The sequence below is a fragment of the Mobula hypostoma genome, chromosome 21 (genome assembly GCF_963921235.1).
Source record: "Mobula hypostoma chromosome 21, sMobHyp1.1, whole genome shotgun sequence".
Lineage (NCBI taxonomy): Eukaryota > Metazoa > Chordata > Chondrichthyes > Myliobatiformes > Myliobatidae > Mobula > Mobula hypostoma.
Genome location: NC_086117.1, coordinates 55,361,565 through 55,384,739, shown reverse-complemented (window position 1 = coordinate 55,384,739; position 23,175 = coordinate 55,361,565). Strand labels below are relative to the sequence as shown.

Here is a 23,175-nt window from a genome sequence, read left to right as displayed (position 1 = left end):
GTGAGGGACCCTGTGCAGTTGTGGAAGTCGCGGTAAGGCAAGGGTTAACATAACATCCAGCCAAGGATGGACGGCAGATCGAGAGCAAGTTCAAGTTTAATTGTCATCCAACCAGACATGAATACAGCCAAACAAAACAGTGTTACTCTGGGGCCGAGGTGCAGTGCCAACATTCACATACAGCAGAAGGCACATACAAGGCAGACAGCAGTAAAATACAGTCATACAAAAGAAATACAGTCCAAGTCCCTGAGTGCATTCTGCAGTTGAACACAATACAGTTTGACTTTTGCTGAGTGTACGCTGGGGGGCAGCACTGACTCTAGCCTGGGCGACGTGCCACTCTGCCACCTCTCTCCTGGGCGGCTGTGAACAGGTGAAACTGCGGCTTGAGGCCTGGTCCTTGCCACGACCGAGGCCACGCACCTCTCCCGCCGTCCGCCAATAAACCAGTGAATCGGTTTGCAGCATTCCACAGTACCAACGCCCCACAGGGTCTTACGATCACAAGAACAGATGACAACTCACTGTTAGACTACACACCGCCTTCCCGCACGGACTCCTCTGATGCAGGCAGCAGCACGGTCTGCAACAAGGCCAGCCCCTTCGGTTCCTCCGCCGATGAGCAACTCCCTGGTGGGGTAGACCGACGGTACTTTGAGTTCTTAATGTCCAGCAGGGTCTTGTAAAAATAAGTATGTTTAGAAGGGTCAGTAACACCTCTGGCTGACCCCGTAAAAGCCACTGCGTTTCAGCACTCCTCCATCTTACTGGAAGGAAGATGCAGATAACCCAGGTCTTTGAAGAGCGTAGACTTCCTCTGCACAGCAGGGTTCTGGAGACAAGATAAGCCATCCAAGGCACGCACTCCAATAAGGGTCAACTGCTATTCTAACTTCAAGTATCATCAGTTGTTAGCTTATAGTTTTGATTGACTTTTGACACCTGTAGTATGAACGGTGATTGTTCTTGCAAGCAAGGAATTCAAACATACACACTTTACCAAATGCTCAATACTCGTAACTGCTAGCAGATTCTGTATAAAAATGGCATTTCTCTGCTCAGAATTCAGAACAGTGGGGGTCACAGGGGACACACTGCTCTCCTTGTGCACAGGTGAAATAAAGTGTGGTCGAGTCGTAAGAGTGCTTGTGTCCTGGGTCCAGTTATTTTCAAAGTTTAAAAGTTCAAAGTACATTTATTATCAAAGTATGTATACGATATACTATCTGTGATTCGTCATGAAACAAAGAAACCCAAAAGAACCCATTGAAAAAAAGACTGATAAACACTCAATGTGGAGAGGAGAAAAACAAATCATGCAAACAATAACCACAAACAAACAGTGATCTGAACTGAAGTCCACAAAGAGAGTCTGTCCACAGATCCTTAGCTCAGCACAGAGCTGAGTAAACGTTGTGTAGCCGCAAACTGAGCCAGCCCATCCCTCGCCTCGGCCCCCTACACCCTGACCTTTTCATTCTGGCCCGGCACCTGAATCGTTGTCCAAACATCGGGTTCGTTCACTTTGATATGCTCTGGGGCCTGGTCCCCACTGCCTCGATTCGGCCCATACCTGACCTTCACGATTCGGCCCACTGCTTAAATTGTCGTCCAGGCATCGGGTTCAGTCGCTTCGATATGCTCTGGGGCCTGGTCCCCACTGCCTCGATTCGGCCCATACCTGACCCTTCAATTCGGCCCAGTGCTTAAATTGTCGTCCAAACGTTGGGTTCAGTCGCTTCGATATGTTCTGGGGCCTGGACCCCACTGCCTTGATTTGGGCTGTACCCGAACAATCCAATTTTATCTTACTATCAGTGATGACGCTGTCAGAGGTAGCTGTATCCACGCACGCAAAACACCACCAATACACTTCACACAGCTCATCACAACTGTGGGACGTCTCGAAACACTTCACTCCCCGCAGAGGTTCCTCAGAAGTCTTCAGATCTTCAGACTCAGATGTACGTCGAAACGTACAGTGAAAATCATTGGTGGTGTTCACAACCGACACACCCAAGGATGTGTTGGGGCCAGAGGGCAAGCAGCAGCACACAATGCAAGTGTAGTCACTGTTGTCTGGCGGCCATCTTCTGCACACAGAGAGCCATGACTGGACAATCTCCGTGTAATGGCACGGACGGCACCGGTAGTGTAACGCTTTGCCGCGTCACTGACCGAGGTGCAATCCCCACTACTCTAAGGAGCCTGTACATTCTCCCCGTTACCGCGTGGGTTTCCTCCGGGAGCGTCTCTTTACTCCCACATTCCAAAGAAGAACCCTTCAGGCTTAGTGAGCCCTGGCCATGCTATGTTGGAGCCGAAAGCGTGGCGACACTTGTGGTCTGCCCCCTGCACAACGCAAATCAAGCACATTACCATGCACCTGTGACAAATAAAGTTAATCTTTAATCTTCCCCGGGGGAACCATCTGCCTGAGCAATCTCTGCTGCAAACTTGCCTCATTCTCTTCCAAATAGCAACTGTGGGGTTTTGCGGATAAGCGTCTGTTTAATATCCCATCCCAGAAGACTCAGCAGCCACCTCACAGACAATACAACACTCCCTCACTGTTGTATCAGCCTAGGATTGGGATACAACCCCATACGTTTGGGCTGCAAATCTAAGAAAGGATGTGCTGCCATTGGAAAGGATTCAGAGGACGTTCACGAGAATGATTCTGGGAATGAAAGAGTTAAAATATAAGTAGTGTTTGATGGCCCTAGGCCTGTACTCACTGGAGTTTAGAAGACTGAAGCGGGAATCTCATTGAAACCTATTGAATGTTGCAAGGTCTGAATAGAGTGGATGTGGAAAGGATGTTTTCTCCACAACCCACCACTCCGTGTGTAAGAACACTACCTCTGACATCCCCCAATAATCTCTTCCAATCACCTTCAATGGATCTGCTCTAGTAAATTCAAAGGAATGAAAATTACCCAGGTTTGCTCAAATGTACGTAAAAACATTACTGCCTGAACAGAGAACGTAGAACAGTACAGCTCAGGAACAAGCCATTCGGCCCTCAATGTTGTCCTGAATCAATTAAATTAGTAATCAAATTGCCAATGAAATTAGCCTACACAATGTCCTTCCATTTTCCTCACATTCAAAACATATCTTAAAATTCTCTAATGTGTCTGCCTCAACCACCGTCTCAGGCAGCACATTCACGGCACCCTCTGTAAAACAATAAAACCATAACACCCCCGTAACACCATAAAACCATAACACCCACTGTAATACTAAAAAACCATAACACCCCCTGTAACACTGTAAAACCATAACACCCCCGTAACACTGTAAAACCATAACACCCCCTGTAGCACTATAAAACCATAACAGCTCCTGTAACACTATGAAACCATAAGATATAGGAGCGGAATTTGGCAATCGAGTCTGCTCTGCCATTTCATCATGGCTGATCCATTTTTCCTTTCATCCCCACTCTCCTGCCTTCTCCCCCTATCCTTTCATGCCCTGGCTAATCAAGAATCGATCAACCTCTTCCTTAAATGTACCCAGTGACTTGGCCTTCATAGTGACCTATAGCAACGAATTCTGCAGTTTCACCACTCTTTGGCTTAAGAAATTCCGCCGCATCACCATTCTAAATGGATGTTTTCTATTCTGGGGCTGTGCCCTCTGATCCTAGACTCTCCCACCATAGGAAACATCCTCTCCACATCCACTCTGTTGAGGCCTTTCAACATTCAATAGGTTTCAGTGAGATCCCTTCTCATTTTTCTGAATTCGAGTGAGTAGAGGCCCAGATCCAACAAACACTCCTCATATGAGAAGCCTCTCAATACCAGAGTCGTTTTCATGAATTTCCTTTGAACCCTCTCCAATATCAGCACATCCTTTCTAAGATAAAGGGCCCAAAACTGCTCACAATACTCTAAGTGAGGCCTCACCAGTGCCTTACAAAGCTTCACCATACTCTGTTAAAAACTTGCCCCTCAATTCTCCTTTGAAATTACACCCTTTCACCTTAAATGGCATTAGACATTTCAATCCTGGGAAACAGAGAGTCTCTGTCCACTCTGTCTGTGCTTCTCATAATCTTATAAACCTTGATCAGATCTCCCCTCAGTCTCCCACGCTCCAAAGAAAACAGCCCAGGTTGTCCAGCCTCTCGTGATGACACATGCTCTCTACACCAGGCAGCATGCTGATAAACCTCCTCTGCACCCTTTTCACATCCTTGACAACTGTTCCTTGTACAGGACGACCAGAACTGTACGCAATACTCCAGCACACTTGAGAAAGATGTTTAAAAAATGCACACACCTCCATGAGAGTCTCTTCGGGTAGTTCTGGGGCTTCAAAGGTGACGGCAGCCTCCACGTTGGTTGCGCTGGTCTCGGCGAAGTTGTACCGGAGAGCCGAGGACATCTCGGGCTCGATGGCAAGACCCAGGGGGGAGCTCTGGGGAGCCCAGCCACTACAGGAACCCAGTGAGCTCACCGAGCTGGAGGAGCCGACTGCAGCACCATTAGAGATTGGAGAGATCACAATCTGAATCAGGTTCATTACCAGTGACATAGTGTTTTGCGGCAACAGTGCAGTACAAGCAGTACAAGACATAAAGTAATTACTATAAGAAATATTACAAAAATTAAATAGGTAGTTCAAAAAGAGAGCAAAATTGTGAAATTGTGTTCATGGGCCATTCTGAAATCCAGTGGTGGAGGGGAAGAAGCTGTTCCTAAAATGTTTTACCGACTAAATATTAGCTTAATGTGTCACATGTGCATTGAAAGACACAGTGAAATGCAACACGCACAGAATGCTGGAGAAATTCAGCAAGCCAGGCAGCATCTATGAAGGGCAATAAACAGCCAACAAGATGTGCTGCTCAGCAATCCAACAATTTAACCCTAGCTTAATCACAGAACAATTTACAATGACCAATTAACCTAACAACCAGTATGTCTTTGGACTGTGGGAGGAAACTCGTGTGCTTATAGAGGACGCTGGAACTGAACTCTGAATCCTCCCAACCACTGAGCACATCTACACGAAACACTGTCGCAGGAAAGCAGCATCCATCGTCAGAGACTCCCACCACCCAGGCCACGCTCTCTTCTCCCTGCTGCCATCAGGTAGGAAGTACAAGAGCCTCAGGACCCGCACCACCAGGTTCAGGAACAATTACCACCCCTCATCCATCGGGCTCTTGAACAAAAGAGGACAATTACACTCATTTATTCCGATGTTCCCACAACCAATGATCTCACTTTAAGGACTCTTTACATCTTGTTATTTCATGTTCTCGTTATTTATTGCTGTTTACTTATAGTTACATTCCAACAGTTTGCTGTCTTCGATGCTCTTGCTCTTCCATTGATCCTGTTTACAGTTACTATTCTATAGGTTGGCTGAGTCTGCCCACAGGAAGAGGAATCCCAGGCTCGTATGTGGTGACCCGTATGTACTCTGATAATAAATTTTACTCTGAACTTCGATGTCCTGAGCTGTAATAGCATCGTGCTAACCGCTACCCTTTCTTTGTTCTACAGTGAACGCCTGCAAGAAAATGAATATCAGAGTGATAAATGGTGACATACACTGTAAGTACTTTGATAATCAACTTACTTTAGAATTTTGGACGTCTATGAAATGACAACTGTTTACCCTTTTCCGTAGATGCTGCCTGACCTGCATTTTGTGTGTGTTGCTCAAGATTGTTTTTGGAATTTAAGCACACAAATGAAGCAGCAAGGAAGATAGGGACGTACCTGAAAACATGCGTGTTCGGCCAGAGTGGGGCGAGGCGCCACTGGGAGGGGAGCCCACCATGAAAATGGCTGGGGCCGGACTGCAGGAAGACGCCGTAGGGAATTGTCCCCCGATGGCCGTGCCGGGAGCTGGGGAGGGAAGAATGGGATTCACATTTATCGGAGGCAAGGCTGTAATGTTTCCCAACTCCACCCCTACCCTTAGAGACAGGAAGCATCTTGCTCCCACTGACCTTCGATGATAAAAGTTCCAAAGACCCAAAACCTTCAGGGGAAAAATTCACCTCATCCCCATTCCAAACATCTCTTTGAAGTAGTGAGTGACAGAGCGATGTCTTGCAGGGCAAGAGCCATTTCAAAGCTGCAAGTCTTGTCGGGAGTGAGTCATTGTTTGAGCCAATAAAAAGAAAGGAGGTGTAAGCAGAGCAGCCATTGTGTGAGTGGGGCAATGTTAGAGTGGTCCGGCTTTGACTCAACTGGCAGAGGTGAAGGCTCTAAGTAAGATTCTAGTAAGTTTTTCCCCCCCCTGTTAGTACATAGCGCTAAGAATGGGCCCAGCATTGGTGGTATGTCTCTGTGTGAGATGTGGGAGCTTTGGGAGACCTCCAATGTCCCAGATAACCACATCTGCACCAGGTGCACCGAGCTGCAGCTCCTTCGAGACCGTGTTAAGGAACTGGAGCTGTAGCTCGATGGCCTTCGGCTCACACAGGAGAACGAGGAGGTGCTATGCAGCAGCTTCAGGGAGGTAGTAACCCCCAAGTTGCAGGAGGCAGGTACCTGGATGACGGTCAGGAAAGGGAAAGGGAACAGGCAGCCAGTGCAGAGCACACCTGTGGCCGTTCCCCTCAATAATAAGTATACAACTCTGGATTCTGTTAGGATGGGCGGGGGCGGGCGACCTACCAGGCAGAAGCCAAAGAAGGCAGGTCTCTGGCACTGAGGCTGGCTCTGTGACTCAGAAGGGAAATGGGGAGAAGAGGTGAGTTGAAGTGATAGGGGATTCTTTGGTTAGGGGAACAGCAAGGAGATTTTGTGGACAAGGACAAGATTCCCAGATTGCTTGTTGCCTCCCGGGTGCATTTCGGAATGAGTCCACAGCACTCTGAAGTGGGAGGGTGAGCAGCCCGAGGCCGTGGTCCACAATGGTACCAATGACAGGGGTAGGAGTGGTGACAAGGTCCTGCAAAGTGAGTTCAGGGAGTTAGGTGCTAAGTTAAAGGGCAGGACCTCCGGGTAAGTGATCTGAGGACTGCTACCTGTGCCACATGCCAGTGAGGCCAGAAATAGGAAGATCATACAGTTTAACACGTGGCTAAGGAGTTGGTGTAGGAGGGAGGGCTTCAGATTTTTGGATCATTGGGCTCTCCTCCAGGGAAAGTGGAACCTGTACAGAAGGGGCAGTTCGACGCTAAACCGGAGGTGGACTAATAGCTTAGCGGGAAGTTGCAGGGGTTTGAAACCAAGTGCCACAACAGATTGTGGAGAAGTTGTGAAGAAAGATGTCAAAGTCAGGAATCAAAAGCCTGAGCATGACGGGACTAGTGTCCTGAGCTGAGTATATTCCATTGCAATGGGTATCGTAGGAAAGGCCGATGAGCTCAGGGCATAGATCAACACTGGGAATTATGACATTGTAGCCATTAGTGAGACTTGGTTGCAGGAGGGGCAGGACTGGCAGCTCAATGTTCCGGCGTTTCATTGTTTTAGACATGATAAGAGCTGGAGAGATTAATGGGGGAGGAGTGGCATTACTAGTCAGAGAAAATGTCATGACAGTGCTCAGCCAGGGCAGACCAGAGAGCTCGTTTACTGAGGCTTTATGGGCAGAAATGAGGAATAAGAAAGGTATGACTCCATTTATGGAGTTATATTATAGACCAAGCAGCAGTCCATGGGATTTAGTGGAGCAAATTTGTAGAGAGATTGCAGATTGTTGCAAGAAACATAAAGATTGTGATAATAGATGATTTTAACTTTCCACGTGTTGACTGGAACTCCCATACTGTAAAAGGGCTGGACAGGAAAGAGTTTGTCAAATATGTTCAGGAAAGTTTCCTTAATTAGTACTTAGAAGTCCCAACTAAAGAGAGAGCAATACTAAATCTCCTATTAGGGAATGAGACAGGGCAGGTGAAAGAAGTTTGTGTAGGGGAACTCTTTGAATCTAGTGATCATAATGCCATTAGTTTCAAAGTAAATATGCAACAAGATAGGTCTGGTCATCTGGTTGAGATTCTAAATGAGAGAAAGGTCAATTTTGATAGCATCAGAAAAGATTTGGCAAGGATGGATTGAGAGAGGTTGTTTTCTGGCAAAGGTGTACGTGGTAAGTGAGAGACATTCAAAAGTGAAATTTTGAGAGTACAGAACTTATATTCATAATAAAAGGCACAAATAACAGGTTTAGGGAACCTTAGTTTTCAAGAGATTTGAGGCCCTGGTTAAGAACGAAAAGGAGGTGCATAGCAGATTTAGGCAGACAGGAACAAATCAGGTGCTTAAGGAGGATAAGAAATGTAACAGAACACTTAAGGAAATTAGGAAGGCTACAAGAAGGCGTGAAGTTGCTCTAGCAGACAAGGTAAGTGATCTGAGGGCTTCTACAAATATATTAAGGGCAAAAAGATCGCAAGGGACTAAGTTAGTCCTCTGGAAGATCAAAATGGTAATCTATGTGCGAAGCGGAAAAGAGTGGGGAGATCTTAAACGGATTTTTTGCATCTGTGTTTACTTGGAAGATGGACACAGAGACTATAGGTATGAGGAAATATAGCAGCAAGGTCGAGTTCAGGTTTAATTGTCATTCAGCCATACATGAATACCCATGAATACAGCCATATGAAAACGCTTCACTTGGATCTACGGTGTGAAGCACAGATCTATTAAGAGCAAAATGTATATTAGTACAGATATATTAACAGTCATACACAGCACAAGGCACATATAAGATAGCAGTAAAATAAAGTCACACAAAGAATGTCCCTGAGTCCATGAATTTTGCAGCAGTCTGCAGTTGATCACAATACAACTTGTTTTCTGCTGAGCAAAGACTGGGGGGGCAGCACTGATTCCAAACCCTCTCTTCTGGGAAGCTGCAGCAGGGGACACTGCCGCTTGAGGCCTAGTCCTTCCTAGGACCAAGACCAGGAAGCGCCCCCTGCTGTTTGTCAATAGAACAGCAAACTGGACTTCAGCATTCAACACCACCAATGTCTCATGATCACAAGAAGAGCGACTAAGACAATTTCTCACTGTTAGACTGCACATCGATGCCTCTCTGTCACAGGAGGCATTACGGTCCACAGCAAATCCAACTCCTTCAGTTTCTCCGCCAACGAGCAACTCGCTGATGGGGCAGACTTGCAGTACTTTAACTTCTTAATGTCCAGCAGAGTCTTGCAATCGTAAGAAATATTCTTAAAAAAGATCATAACACCTTTGGTTGGCCCTGTAGAAGCCGCTGCATCTGAGCACCCCACCATCTTACTGGAAAGTTGAATCGGGTTGTAGAGAAAGCTTTTGGCACATTGGCCTTCATAAGTCAATGTATTGAGTACAGGAAATGGGATGTTATGTTGAAATTGTATAAGACCTTGGTGAAGCCCAGCTTTGAGTATTGCGTGCAGTTTTGGTCACCTACCTATAGGAAAGATGTAACTAAGATTGAATGAGTGCAGAAAAACTTTAAAGGATGTTCCAAGACTTGAAGGCATGAGTTATAAGGAAGGATTGAATAGCCTAGGACTTTATTCCTTGGAGCGTAGGAAAATGAAGGGAGATTTGATAGAGGTATACAAAATTATGAAGGGGTATAGCTAAGGTAAATGCAAGCAGGCTTTTTCCACTGAGATGGGGTGGGACTATGACTGGACTGAGATGGGTTAAGGGTGAAAGGTGAAAAGTTTAGAGGGAACATGAGGGAACGAGCTGACAGTGGAAGTGGGTGCATGTGAGTTTGATTTCAATGTTTAAGAGAAGTTTAGATAGGTACATGGATGGGAAGATTATGGAGGGCTATGGTCCTGGTGCGGGTCAATGGAAGTAGACAGATTAATGGTTTGCCATGGACTAGATGGACCAAAGGGCCTGTTTGTGTGCTGTAGTGCTCTTTGCCTCTATGTGATGTTCCCTTATTGCTGAACGGTGAAACCTTGCTGTAAGCTCTCCCACACTGAGTGGTCAGTGCATGGGAGGTGCTGCCGGGAGTGGTGACAGTGACAGAGGCAGATACATAAGGGACATAGAGGCAGGTGTTCGAGATGATACGAGGCATAGATCGAGTGGAATGCCAGCACCTCCTTCCCAGCACAGAATTGAGATCAAGGTCCCTTTGGGGGCTTTTGCTATTGCTTGCATGGTGGGGGAGGGGGGGTCGGTGCTTTTGCTGGTGCAAGTGGGGGAAGCGGGAGGGGGGAGACTCGAAGCTTCTGCTGCTCCTTGTGCGTGGGAGGGGGAAGGGGTGGCTTTGGGGTTCTGATGTTACTATCAGTCATTCTTTGAGGTTTCTTGTTTCGTGGATGTCTGTGAAGAGTAAGAATTTCAGGTGGCATACTGAAATACATTCTCTTGATATTAAATTGAACCGTTTGAACCTACCATTGGGGAACATTATCAAACACCTTACTAAGATCCATATACACCACATCCACTGTTCTACCTTCATCAATGTGCTTTGTCACATCCTCGAAGAATTCAATCAGACTCGTGAGGCAAGACCTGCCCCTCACAAAGCCGTGCTGACTATGCTACTTCAAATGCCTGAAAATCTTGTCTCTAAGAACCCTCTCCAGTCGTTTGCCCACCACTGATGTAAGACACAGTGCTCTATAATTCCCAGCTTTATTCCTATTCCCTTTCCTGAACAAAGGAGAGGCATTGCTACCCTCCATTCACCTGGTATTACCACTGTGGCCAGTGAGGACACCATCAAAGCTTAGCTGTCATCAAAGACAGAGAGTATATACAGAAAAGGGCCAGTAAGGATCCTACCCACCCTGGTCATGGACTGTGCGTCCTACTCCCATCAGATGCTATCTCGTTGGCTCTTCACACAACCCTGGCACATCTGGACGGCAAAGATGCAAACATCAGGATGCTCTTTATCGATTACAGCTCAACATTTAATACCATCATTCCCTCAAAACTAATCAGTAAACTCCAAGACCAGGCCCTCAATACCCTCTTGTGCAATTGGATCCTGGATTTCCTTACTTATAGACCCCAGTCAGCTTGGATTGGCCAAAACATCTCCTCCACAATCTCCATCAGCACAGGAGCACCACAGGGATGTGTACTCAGCCCCAGCTCTACTCACTTTACACCCCTGACTGTGTGGCTAAGCACAGCTCCAACACCATATACGTTTGCTGATGACACCACTGTTGTGGGCTGTATTGAAGAGAGTGTTGAATCAGCATACATGGAGGAGACTGAAAACTTGGCTGTGGTGTAGTAACAACAACCTCTCACTCAATGTCAATAAGACCAAGGAACTGATTGTAGACTTCAGGAGAGGGAAACCAGAGGTCCATGAGCCATTACTCATTGGGGGATCAGAGGTGAAGAGGGTCAGTAAGTTCAAATTCCTGGGTGTCACTATCACAGAGGACCTGTCCTGGACCCATCATATAAATATTATTGTGAAGAAAGCACAACAGTGCCTCTACTTCCTCAGGAGTCTGTGGAGATTCCGCATGTCATCGAAAACCTTGACAAACCTTTGTAGATGTGTGATGGAGAGTATGTTCACTGGCTGCATTATGGCCTGGTATGGGAACACCAATGCCTCAGGGCAGAAAATCCTTCTAAAGGTAGCGGATTTGGCCCAGTACATCACGGGTAAAACCCTCCCAACCATTGAGCACATCTACATGAAATGGTGCCATCGGAAAGCAGCATCCATCGTCAGGCCATGCTCTCTTCCCACTGCTGCCACCAGGCTCAGGACTCACACCACCAGGTTCAAGAGCAGTTACTACCCCTCAGCCATCAGGCTCTTGAACAAAAGGGGATAACTACACTCATACTCATTATTGATTGCTATTTATTTATATCTGTATTGGCACAGTTTGTTCTCCATTGATCCTGTTTACAGTTACTGTTCTATAGATTTGCTAAGTACACCTGCAGAGAAAGAACCTCAAGGTTGTACGTGGTGATGTATGTACTTTGATAATAAACTTTACTTTGAAGATACATCGACAGTAAAGGCTTAACGGGAAGGGGGCTGAACGCGGGCAGATAGGACTTGCTTAAGTTGGCACCAGTACTAGAACCCGAATCACTGATAGGTCATGAAATTTTGTCGATTTGTGGCAGCAGTACAGTGCAACACTTCAAAAAAAAAAATTCTATCTGTTAGGGCATATTCTGGAGTTAGGAAATAGAGTAAATATTAATTTCACCAGCAACCAGACTTCAGATTTGGATGAGGATTGTAGATTGGATTTAAAACACAGCTCAGAACAACTTGACCTTAGATGCCTACATATAGAACAGTATAGTACAGGAACAGGCCATTCAGCCCACAAAGTTGTGCTGAACCAGCTAACGAGCAAATCAAACACTAATCTCTCCTACCTACACCATGTCTATCTCCCTCCATCTTCCTCACATCCATGTGTCTATCCAAACATCTCTTAAAAGCCTCTAATGTATTTGCCTCTACCACCAGACCGGGCAGCACATTCCAGACATCCACCACTCTGAGTAAAAAACTTACCCCTCATATCCCCCCTGAACCTACCCCCTCTCACCTTCAATGCATGCCCTCTGGTATTAGACATTTCAACCCTGGGAAACAGATACTTTCTGTCCACTCTATGTATGCCTCTCATAATCTTATAAACCTCTGTCAGATCTCCATTCAGTCTCCAGCACTCCAGAGAAAACAACCCAAGTTTATCCAGCCTCCTGTGATAACACATGCTCTCTAAACCTGACAGCATCCTGGTAAACCTCGCCTGCGCCCTCTCCAAAGCCTGAACATCCTTCCTACAGTGGGGTGACCAGAACCGTACACAATACTCCAGATGTGGCCTAACCAGAGTTATGCATGAATGCGGCCTAAAGTCAGTGGAGATCAACATTCAGTTTGGGTGTCTGGAGTGTGGGCGTGAAGGGGGTGTTTGAAAACTGTATGCAATTCAAAGGAAGTATTGTAGGTACTTTGTAACGATAGAATTGTCCTGTTGTTACCTTTGATCTTTAGCTTATAAAATGTCATGTAATATTGGGTCAGGCAAGCCTCTTCTTCCCAGTGTCTCGAATAGTTGCTAATTTTGCTGAATGAGACTTCTATATCCACTAGCTACAGTGTCTTTCCAGTGTCTTTGTTCATGTCACAACAATCTTTACTGACATGTTGTGAAATATTTTGTTTGTGGCAGTACAGTGCAATACTTAAAAACATGATAAATTATAATAAAAATATTTTAAAAATACAAGTAATTCAAAAATTTGCAAAATAGAGAGGCAGTGTTCATGGGTTGGATGTCCATTCAGAAATTGGATGGCAGAGGAAAAGAAACTGTTCCTGAATCATTGAGTGTGTGTCTTCAGGCTCCTGTACCTCCTCCCTGATGGTAACAATGAGAAGAGGGTCCCGTCAATGGATGATAGGGTCCTTAATGATGGACACTGCCTTTTGAAGGTGTCCTCGAAACTGGGGAGGCTGGTGCCAATGATGAAGCTGGCTAAGTTTACAACTTCCTGCAATTTTCCCATCCTGTGCAGTGGCCCCCCTACCCCACACAGGACTGCGAGCAGCCAGTTAGAATGCTCCCCACGGTACACCTGTAGAAGTTTTCTGGAGTATTTGGTGACATACCAAATCTCCTCGAAATTCCCAATGAAATGCAACCACTGGCATGCCGTCTTCACGACTGTGTCAGTATCTCGGCCGGCACAGATTAAATGGGCTGAAGGGCCTGTTTCTGGGCAGGTGGGCCCGGTCACTATTGCTCGAAACACCTACTCACCATGATGGGCACTTCTGATCTCAATCAGCATTTGAACCACACCTTGCAATGACACGGCAGCGTTAAATCTCCCCCCACGCTGCGCAGGGCGCAGCAATTCACACTGAGGGTCAACAGGAGAGGCAGGCATTAGGAGAAGTGGAGGGGCCAGTGAGGGGCGCAGGGCCTGAAGGCACAGGGGGACATGACAGCCCCAGTCAGAGGTTACACCGCTCTTCCCAAGTCCGCTGCGGGCCCCGTTACCTGCCACATCCATCGGCCTCTCTGTGCTCAGGCTCTCATTGCTGACGGCTTCCATGGCCTGCCCTCCGAATGCTGCCTTCAGCAGCAGATCCGACAGCTTCCCGGCGCTGAGCGACCTGCAGGTTGGTACGAAAGCCTTGTCAGTACGTGGATTACAGGAAACTACGCACACACCAACCAGATAACCCTGACTGATCTTGTTAAGAGATTTGAACAGGAATCAATGCTCGTTTATCTGAGCACATACTCAACCTCGGGTGAAACCATCTCTACAGGGAGCATCTCCTCCGACTAATCAAAAACTCTTCAAACTCAGCTTTAAATACACCCAATGACTCGGCCTCCACAGCTGTCTGCAGCAATACGTTCCACAGATTCACCACCCTCTGGCTAAAGAAATTCCTCCTCATCTCATTCAAAATGGAAAACATCCCTCTATTTTTAGCAGCTGTGCCTCTGGTCCTGGACTCCCCCACTGTAGCAAACATCCTTTCCACCTCCACTCTACTAGGCCTAGCAATACTCGATAGGTTGCAATGAGAATCCACTGCCCACCCCGTATTCTTCTAAACTCCAAGTACAGTCCCACAGCCGTCAAACTTTTCTGATATGTTAACCTTTTCATTCCCAGGATCACTCTCGTGAAGCTCCTCTGGACCCCCTCCAATGTCAGCAGATCCTTTCTTAGATAAAGGGCCCAAAACTGCTCACAATACTCCAAGTGCAGTCTGACCACCGCCTTATAAAGCCTCAGCATTACATCCTTACAGCTCTCAGGATGAGGCTTTTCATTCCTGAATAATGACATCTCCTTCTCTCAGTTCCTCCGCCTTCGCCACATCTGCTCTCAGGGTGAGGCTTTTCATTCCAGAACTAATGAGATATCCACCTTCTGCAAAGAAAGGGGCTTTCCTTCCTCCACCGTCAACGCTGCCCTCATCCGCATCTCTTCCATTTCACACATGTCAGTTCTCACCCCATCCTCTTGCCGACACACCAGGGATAGGGTTCCTCTTGTCTTCACCTGCCACCCCAGTAGCCTCCACATGCAGGACATAATTCTCTGAAACTTCCGTCATCTCCAACGGGATCCCACCACCAAGCACATCTTTCCCTCCCTCCCAATCTCTGCTTTTCGCAGGAGTAACTCACTATGCGACTTCCTTGTCCATTCGTCCCTCCCCACTGATCTCTCTCCTGGCACTTAGCCTTGCAAATGGAACAAGGGCTACACCTGCCCCTACGCCTCCTCCCTCACTACCATTCAGGGCCCCAAACAGTCCATCCAGGTGAGGTGACACTTCACATATGAGTCTGTTGGCGTCATATACTGTATTCGGTGCTCCTGGTGTGGCCTCCTGTATATTGGTGAGACCCGGCATAGACTGGGAGACTGCTTCGCTGAGCACCTACGCTCTGTCTACCCGAAAAACCAGAATCTCCCGGTGGCCACCCACTTCAACTCTACTTGCCATTCCCATTCTGACATGTCTATCCACGGCCTCCTCTACTGCCCGTGATGAGGCCACACTCAGGTTGGAGGAACAACACCTTATGTTCTGTCTGGGTAGCCTCCAACCTGATGGCATGAACATCGATTTCTTGAACTTCTGCCAATTGCCTCCCCATCACCATTCCCATTCCCATTTCCCTCTCTTACCTCATCTCCTTACCTGCCCATCACCTCCCTCTGGTGCTCCTCCCCCTTCCCTTTCTTCCATGGCCTTCTGTCCTCTCCTATTGGATCCCTCCTTCTCTTCCTCGCTCACCAATCAATTTTGCAACTCTTTACTTCATCCCTCCCCCTCCCGGTTTCACCCATCACCTACCACCTTGTACCTCTTCCTCCACTCCCCCCACCTTCTTGCTTTAAGCTGATCTTTTTTTTCCAATCCTGAAGAGTCTTGGCCAGAAACGCCGACTGTTCACTCTTTTCCATAGATGCTGCGTGACCTGCTGAGTTCCCCCAGCATTTTGTGTGTGTTGCATACCTCCACCTTCTCCCTCCTCTGCATGGGGTGGTTGCAGCCATGTTCCTGAGATGTGAATCTCAGTGAACTCCTTCCTTTACACAGGGAGAGAGCACTATTGACACCCCATTGACCTGTCGTTTGAGGGCCCCAGTACCCTGGACAAGCGACATGCTGGGGTTAAATATCAAACCTGCCGAAAGGTCCCTTCTCTTCATCGGTGGGCTTCTGCACATGCCCGAGCTGCTGATGGTGGAAGTGGCCGAGGTCAGGCACCGTCCTGTTGCGACTGGAGGCCAGGGTGACACCCTGGTCAGTGAGCATCGTGACGAGGTTCTGGGTGCTGGCAGCCTCTGGGAACTCGAAGGGGGAGGACACCTGAGGAGACAATGTTAGAAGCTGACCAGTTGAGCTTTAACCTCGGTTGCCCAGAAGGAGCCCACAGCTCTCCCTTGTAGTGACAACACAAAGATTCAAGATAGTTCAAGATTTAAGATTGTTCAATGTCATTTCCTGCACACAAGTGTAAAGGAGAACAAAACAATTACTACTCCGGATCTGATGCAGCCCAAAAAAACACAATACAATAAAGAACATGATAAAGGCTAAACACAATAAATATAAATCCTGACTTTAAACCTATAGAAATGTTGTGGAAGCCGTTCATGCAAGGAAGCCCACCAACATCTCAGAGATGCAGCAGTTTAGCAATGAGGAATGTCCTAAAATTCCTGCAAGCAGATGTGCAGGACTGATCAACAGTCACTGGAAACATTTGGTTGAAGTTATTCCTGTACAAGGGGCTCACACCAGTTATGGAAAACAAAGGTTCACGTACTTTTTCCAACAATATTGGATTGTTTTGCTCAATAAATAAATGAAGAAGCATAATGATTTTTCTGTTATTTATTTAATTGGGTTCTCTTTATCCAGTTTTAGGACTTGCGTGAAGATCTGATCACATTTTAGGTCATATTTATGCAGATATAGAGAAAATCCTACAGGGTTCACAAACTTTCTAGCACCACTGTACATAAGACAGCTTATATACACAGATTGATTGTAAGTCCAGAAAGTGACACTGGGCACAGGAGTGTCTGTACATAAGGTGACTCTACAGGAAATGATAAAGTAGTGGTGGCTGGGGGTGTGGAGGGGTGGGTTAGTGGGTGGAGGTGTTGATCAGCCTTACTGCTTGGGGAAAGTCACTGTTTTTGAGTCTGGTGGTCCTGGTGTGGATGGTATGCAGCCTCCTCCCTGATGGGGATGGGACAAACAGTGCGTGAGAAGGGTGGGTGGGATCCTTCACAATTTCAGTGGTCCTTTCTGGCAACTTTCTGTATACACCTCGCTCAGCAATCTCTCACTCAGTGTCAGCAAGACCAAGGAGATTATTGACTTCAGGGGGAGGAAGCTGGCCAGTCCTCACTGGACGATCCGAGCTGGACCGGGTCAGGCAACGTCAAGTTGCTCGCTGTTACCATTTCAGTGGACCTGTCCTGGGCCCAGCACGTTGGTGCAATTACTAAGAAAGCACGGCAGTGCCTCTAGTTCCTGAGGCATTTGCGAAGATGTGGCATGACATCTAAAACTTCTAGTGATGTGTGGCGGAGAGCATGCTGACTGGCTGTATCAAAGCCTGTTATGGAAACACCAATGCCCTTGAATAGGGGTGGGGGGGAGGCGCTAAGCAGGGGCTACACTTTGCCCAAAATGACAAATAAAGCCAATCTTTAAGAATCTTTCTTGTTGTGATCTCCCTGGATCCGTGCATATCCTTGCCAATCCCCTTTGTGCCCACCTCCCACCAGCCTTGTGCCTCTTGTTGAAGGCTGGGAGTCCCATCCACAGCAGCTACTGCCACGTCCCTGCTACTTCACCTGAAGTCTGTGGATCAGCACACACTGAGCACAAAACGTGGGCTGACAGTACGACCAGCACAATTCGCTTCCGTTTCCAACCACCATATTTTCTTTACTTAGTGAGACAGAACACACAACCGGCTTTTCTGGTCCAATGAGACACACAGCTCACAAACCCCCCTATTTAACCCTAGTCAAATCACAGGACAATTTACAAATACTAATTCACCTACTAAGCAGTAGCTATGTCTTTGGAATGTCCGAGGAAACCGGAGCACCCGGAGAAAACCCGCACATCCTTGGAGAGGAAAGTACGAAAGTCAGGATGGTGTCAGATATGAACTCCAAACTCTGTCACCCCAGGCTGTAATAGCATCACACTACCTCATAGCTGGACGCAGAAAACTACCAGGTGACGAGCAGATGGCTTTATTGTGTATTTTATATTTCAATAATATTTGAGTAATCTCGTATAAAAAGTATTCACCCCTCCCCCCCCCCGGAAGTTTTCATGTTTTGTTGTTTTACAATATTGAATCTCAGTGGAATTAATTTGGCTTTTTTGACACCGATCAATGAAAAAAGACTCAAACAAGAGAAAGTCTGCAGATGCTGGAAATCAGAGCAACACACACAAAATGCCAGAGGAACTCAGCAGGCCAGGCAGCATCTGTGGAAAAAAGCACAGTCGATATTTTGGGCTGAGACCCATCGGCAGGACTGGAGAAAAAAAAGCTGAGTAGATTTGAAAGGTGGGGGTGGGGAAGGGAGAGAAACACCAGGCGATAGGTGAAACTTGGAGGGGGAGAGATGAAACAAAGAGCTTGCAAGTTGATTGGTGAAAGAGACAGAAGGAAGAAAGAGGGGCTGGGGGGGGCGGGGGAGGAACACCAGAAGGAGGCGATGGCGGACAAGGAAATAACACGAGGGAGGGACAAGGGGATGGGAAATGGTGAGAGGGGGTGGGTGGAGGCATTACTGGAAGTTTGAGAAACTGATTTTCATGCTGTCAGGTTGGAGGCTACCCAAGTGGAATATAAGGTGTTGTTCCTCTCACCTAAATGTGGCCTTATTACCAACAGTGGAGGAGGCCATGGATGGACATATCAGATTGTCCAGATGTGCAAAGCTGATAGAGACCTATCCACACAGACTCAGGGCTGTAATTGCTGCCAAGGGTGTATCTACTAAATACTGACATGAAGGGGGTGGATAATTATGCAATCAATTATTTTGTGATTAATAATTGTAATAAGTTTAGAACAATTTGTAGAAATTTGTTTTCACTTTGACACAAAAGAGTCTTTTCTGTTGATCAGTGTCAAAAAAGTCAAATTAAATCCACTGTGATTCAATGTTGGAAAACAATAAAACATGAAATTTCCAAGGAGTTCAATACTTTTTACAGGCATTGTATATTGTTCGATTAAGCATTCTCGTTCATTTAAATAATTAATTACAGGTTCTATGTAAAAATACACTAATTGCAAACGTCATCACATTACCACATGATACCTGTGTGCCTCGCCCAAAGTAAACTCAAACTACACCTGTATTTTTCGACTTCTGTCTTTCATTTGAATTAATTTAATGTTTTGAAGTTACAAAAACATAAGATTGGTGAAGAGGTACTTTTAAAGTGAACCCGATATGGCTACCAACCTGTTAAAACTGCAGTGAAATGTTTGAGCTGAAAAAAACGCAAAGGGAAGTTGAGTAAAAGATGGAGTCCAGCATATGGAGAGACAGTCAAGTTTAAAAAAAAGCATCGTGGCACATATACTTTGGAAGAGAAGACACGATCAAGTTTTGTTCTGAAAAAAAGGCCGTAAATGGAAGAACTCAGGGTTGATAAAGTGTGAGTAATGTACATGATAATAATCATTTAAAAAAACAGAAATGGCTGGCTCCATCAGAAAGACTGACGAGTTTGATTACACAATGGATAATTGGCTCATGTATACTGAGCTATTGGAACAGTATTTTGAAGCCAATGAAACAGCCAATGAGAAGCAAGTGCCCCAATTTTGCTGAGTTCATTCGGTTTAAAAGCATACAGTTCGCTTTGAAGCTTAACTGCTCCAAACAAAATATATAGAAGATTACTCAAATATTATTGAAATACTAAATAGACAACAGGCTTCTCCTCCCCACCAACATTTGTATTATTTATTATTCTGGCTTCTCTGACCTTTCCTTTCACTAAAGGAGAAGCTAGAGATGGCACCAGAGGGCGATTTCCTCCAGTTCATCTGTGAGACAGTTTAATTTTGTCTCTTTTATGTCTTTTCTTAACTCTTGAGGTGAATGGGGTACTGTCGGAGTTGGCGATCTACAGCTGCACTCAAAACGTGATTCTTCACGGTTGTGAGTCCCTGGTCTCGGAGCTCGCCGAGGGGCCTAGCGTTTTTGATATCTCCAGGTGCAGCCTGGAAGCCGCGTGCCTTCGTGGACGACCTGATTCCTCGCCAGCGTCACTGAATGAAGTGTCGTCGGAGATCGAAACGTTGAGACAACAGTATATGCTGCTGGTGAAATAAGTGCTGTAGTTGGTTAACATGAAATCAGTGAGCTGTTGACCTCCTGTCTGGTGTGGTAGGAGTGATCTCCCTCGTTGGTGAGAGAGAGCGCTTCTGGGATGTCAAACTGTTGGGACGGACAGTAGTTTTCTGATGGACTCTAGATCTTGGTCTCTTTGGGGGCTTTGCTACTGCGCGGTGGCTGGTGGGGAGCTGATCTTCCCGTTGAGGCAGCTGGGGTAGAAAGGAGGCTGTTGCTCGTGCGTGGGAGGGAGCAGGGGCACTTTAGGGTTCTAATGTTTTTCTGTCATTCATTCTCTGGGGTTTTTCATGTTTGGTGGATGTCTGTGAAGAGTAAGAATTTCAGGTTGTCAACTGTATACATTCTCTGATATTAAATTGAACCATTGAATCTTTCCAGTTCTGATGAAGGGCTTCAGCCTGAAATCTGACCATTTACTTTCCTTCATAGATACTGCCTAACCTGCTAAATTTCACATCTTATAAATCAGTGATAATAAACCTGATTTTGGTTCAGAGTGCAGTTGTGACCACCATTTAGCCTCATGTCAGTCCATGCACAGCCCCTCACCTATCACTCACCCCCCACCTTCTTATTCTGGCCGCTGCCCCCTTCCTTTCCAGTCCTGATGAAGAGTCAGCCCCAAACGTTGACCGTTTATTCCCCTCCATAGATGCTGCCTGACCTGCTGAGCCCCTCCAGAAGAATAACCTTTCCCCAGGTTCACACCAGCAATGTTACCTTCGTTGGTGATCCCACGATGGTGGGGAGTGGGCTCCTCTGAATTAACTCGGAGAGCTTGGGGGACAGCTTCATCTGTCTGCAGGACTGCTGCCCGAGCACCTGCTGCGGTGGACTCTGGACAGGCTGGGTCATACCGGCCACCAGCGGCTCAGAATATTGCTTCTTCATCTTCTGTTGGTAGTGCAGTGTGTCGGAAAGATTGGGCGCACTGTGCAGCCTGGAGCCCAGTCCATGCTGGTGAGGTTCTGGTGCCAGGACACCTGGTTTCAAAACAGAAATCCATTACCTTCAGTGCACGGTATCACCCCTGGCTGCCCCTCACTCCGGGTTAAATCTGCTTCGGAAAAGCAGCCAACATCACCATGACCCTTCCCATCCCGGACATTCCCTGTTCTTCCCCCTTCCATAGGGAAGGGGAACGTCGACTCAGACCATGAGAGGCCTGCACTGGGCATTTTCACACCTTACAAGGCGCAGATTGGAAGTCTGGGTGGGGCGCCACTCCTCGCACAGACACTAGAGCAACGTGTGATTAAGTGCCTTGCTCAAGGACACAAACACGCTGCCACAGCTGAGGCTCGAACTAGCGACCTTCAAATTACTAGACGAACGCCTTAACCGCTGGGCACATGGCCAATAGGGAAGGAGATACAAAAACCTTAAAGTACGTACTACCAGGCTGAAGAACAGCGCCTACCCCATTGAATCACAATCAGAATCAGGTTTAATATCATCAGCATATGTCATTAAACTTGTTAACGTTGTGGCAGCTGTACAATGAAATACATAATAATATAGAACAAAACTGTGAATTACAGTAAATATATACTGTATCTATTAAATAGTTAAATATATACTGCAAGAATAGAAATAAAAAAGTAGTGAGGTAGTGTTCATGGGTTCAATCTCCATTCAGAAATCAGATGGCAGAGGGGAAGAAGCTGTTCCTGAATCATTGAGTGTGTGCCTTCAGGCTCCTGTACCTCCTCGTTGGTAGCAATGAGAAGGGGGCATGTTCTGGGTGATGGGGGTCCTTAATGATGGATGCTGCCTTTTTGAGGCATCGCTCCTTGAAAAGGTCCTGGACAATACGGAGGCTGGTGCCCATGATGGAGCTGACTGAGTTTACAATTCTCTGCAGCTTCCTTCGATCCTGTGCAGTTGTGCTCCCCACGACATGCCAGACGGTGATGCAGCCAGTTAGAATGCTCTCCATAGTACATCTGTAGAAATTTGCAACTGTCTTTAGTGACAGACCAAACCTCCTCAGACTCCAAATGGAACATGCCCTCTTCTCATTACAACCACCAGGGAGGAGGCACAGGAGCCATTTCTGAATGGTCCATGAACGCCATCTCACTCTTCCTTCATTCGAATTATTGATTATATTGTAAGTTAGCGCAATTGTTACGTCTTTGCTGCAAAACAACAAATTTCACATTATATATGTCAGTGATTGATTCTAATTCTGATTATTGAAAGTTCAAAGTACACTTACTATCAAAGTATGTATACATTATTCAACCTTGCAGTTTGTTTCCCTGCAGGCAGCCACAGAACAAAGAAACCCAAAAGAACTCATATATATAAATACAAGACTGCTGAACACCCAATGTGCAAAGAGGGAAAAAACAAATTGTTCAAACGATACTTACTGCCTGTTACACTACAGGCGTTTAGGGTAGCAGTGAAGGGTCTCCATCTCTGGCAGTGTTCACAGCTTCCTTCATCACGCCAGTAGCTTCCTCTCGGTTTTCACTACTGTCAGTCACGCAAGTCCCGGGTGGAGACTCAGGAATACCGTCTCACTCAGATGTAGAAAAATTTTTCATTACTGTTTCTGTGACAATTTTGTTTAACCAGTCAGGGGTGTTAACCCTGAGCTGAACCCGCAAACCTGGAGGACCGGTGGACCACTCTCAGTCTGACCTTTACCCTGTGACCTGTTTGGCATGGGTGACCCTACCAACAGCCAAAGCATGAAGCCCCGACTCCAGCCAACATAGCTCTCCGGGTTATCGAGGCACACAAGCCTCTAAGGTTGTGGTCCTCTTGGAGACATGCAAACCGTAATCGCAAGCATTCT

General features: G+C 46.5%; 1 protein-coding gene across 3 annotated transcripts in view; it reads right to left on the bottom strand.

Annotated features, from left to right (window-relative positions):
• ulk1b (unc-51 like autophagy activating kinase 1) overlaps window positions 1–23,175 on the bottom strand; it is a 154,920-nt gene that overhangs the window by 38,526 nt on the left and 93,219 nt on the right. For 2 of the 3 annotated variants that reach the window (XM_063074060.1, XM_063074063.1), the window contains exons 18-22: window positions 21,087–21,349; window positions 16,136–16,320; window positions 13,973–14,088; window positions 5,748–5,876; window positions 4,297–4,490 (exon numbers count right to left, since the gene is read on the bottom strand). In XM_063074060.1, coding sequence (XP_062930130.1) covers window positions 4,297–4,490; window positions 5,748–5,876; window positions 13,973–14,088; window positions 16,136–16,320; window positions 21,087–21,349 — 887 coding nt within the window. Of the gene's footprint in view, window positions 1–14; window positions 634–4,296; window positions 4,491–5,747; window positions 5,877–13,972; window positions 14,089–16,135; window positions 16,321–21,086; window positions 21,350–23,175 lie in introns of those variants that run through there. The other variant, XM_063074064.1, reaches the window with a different exon arrangement.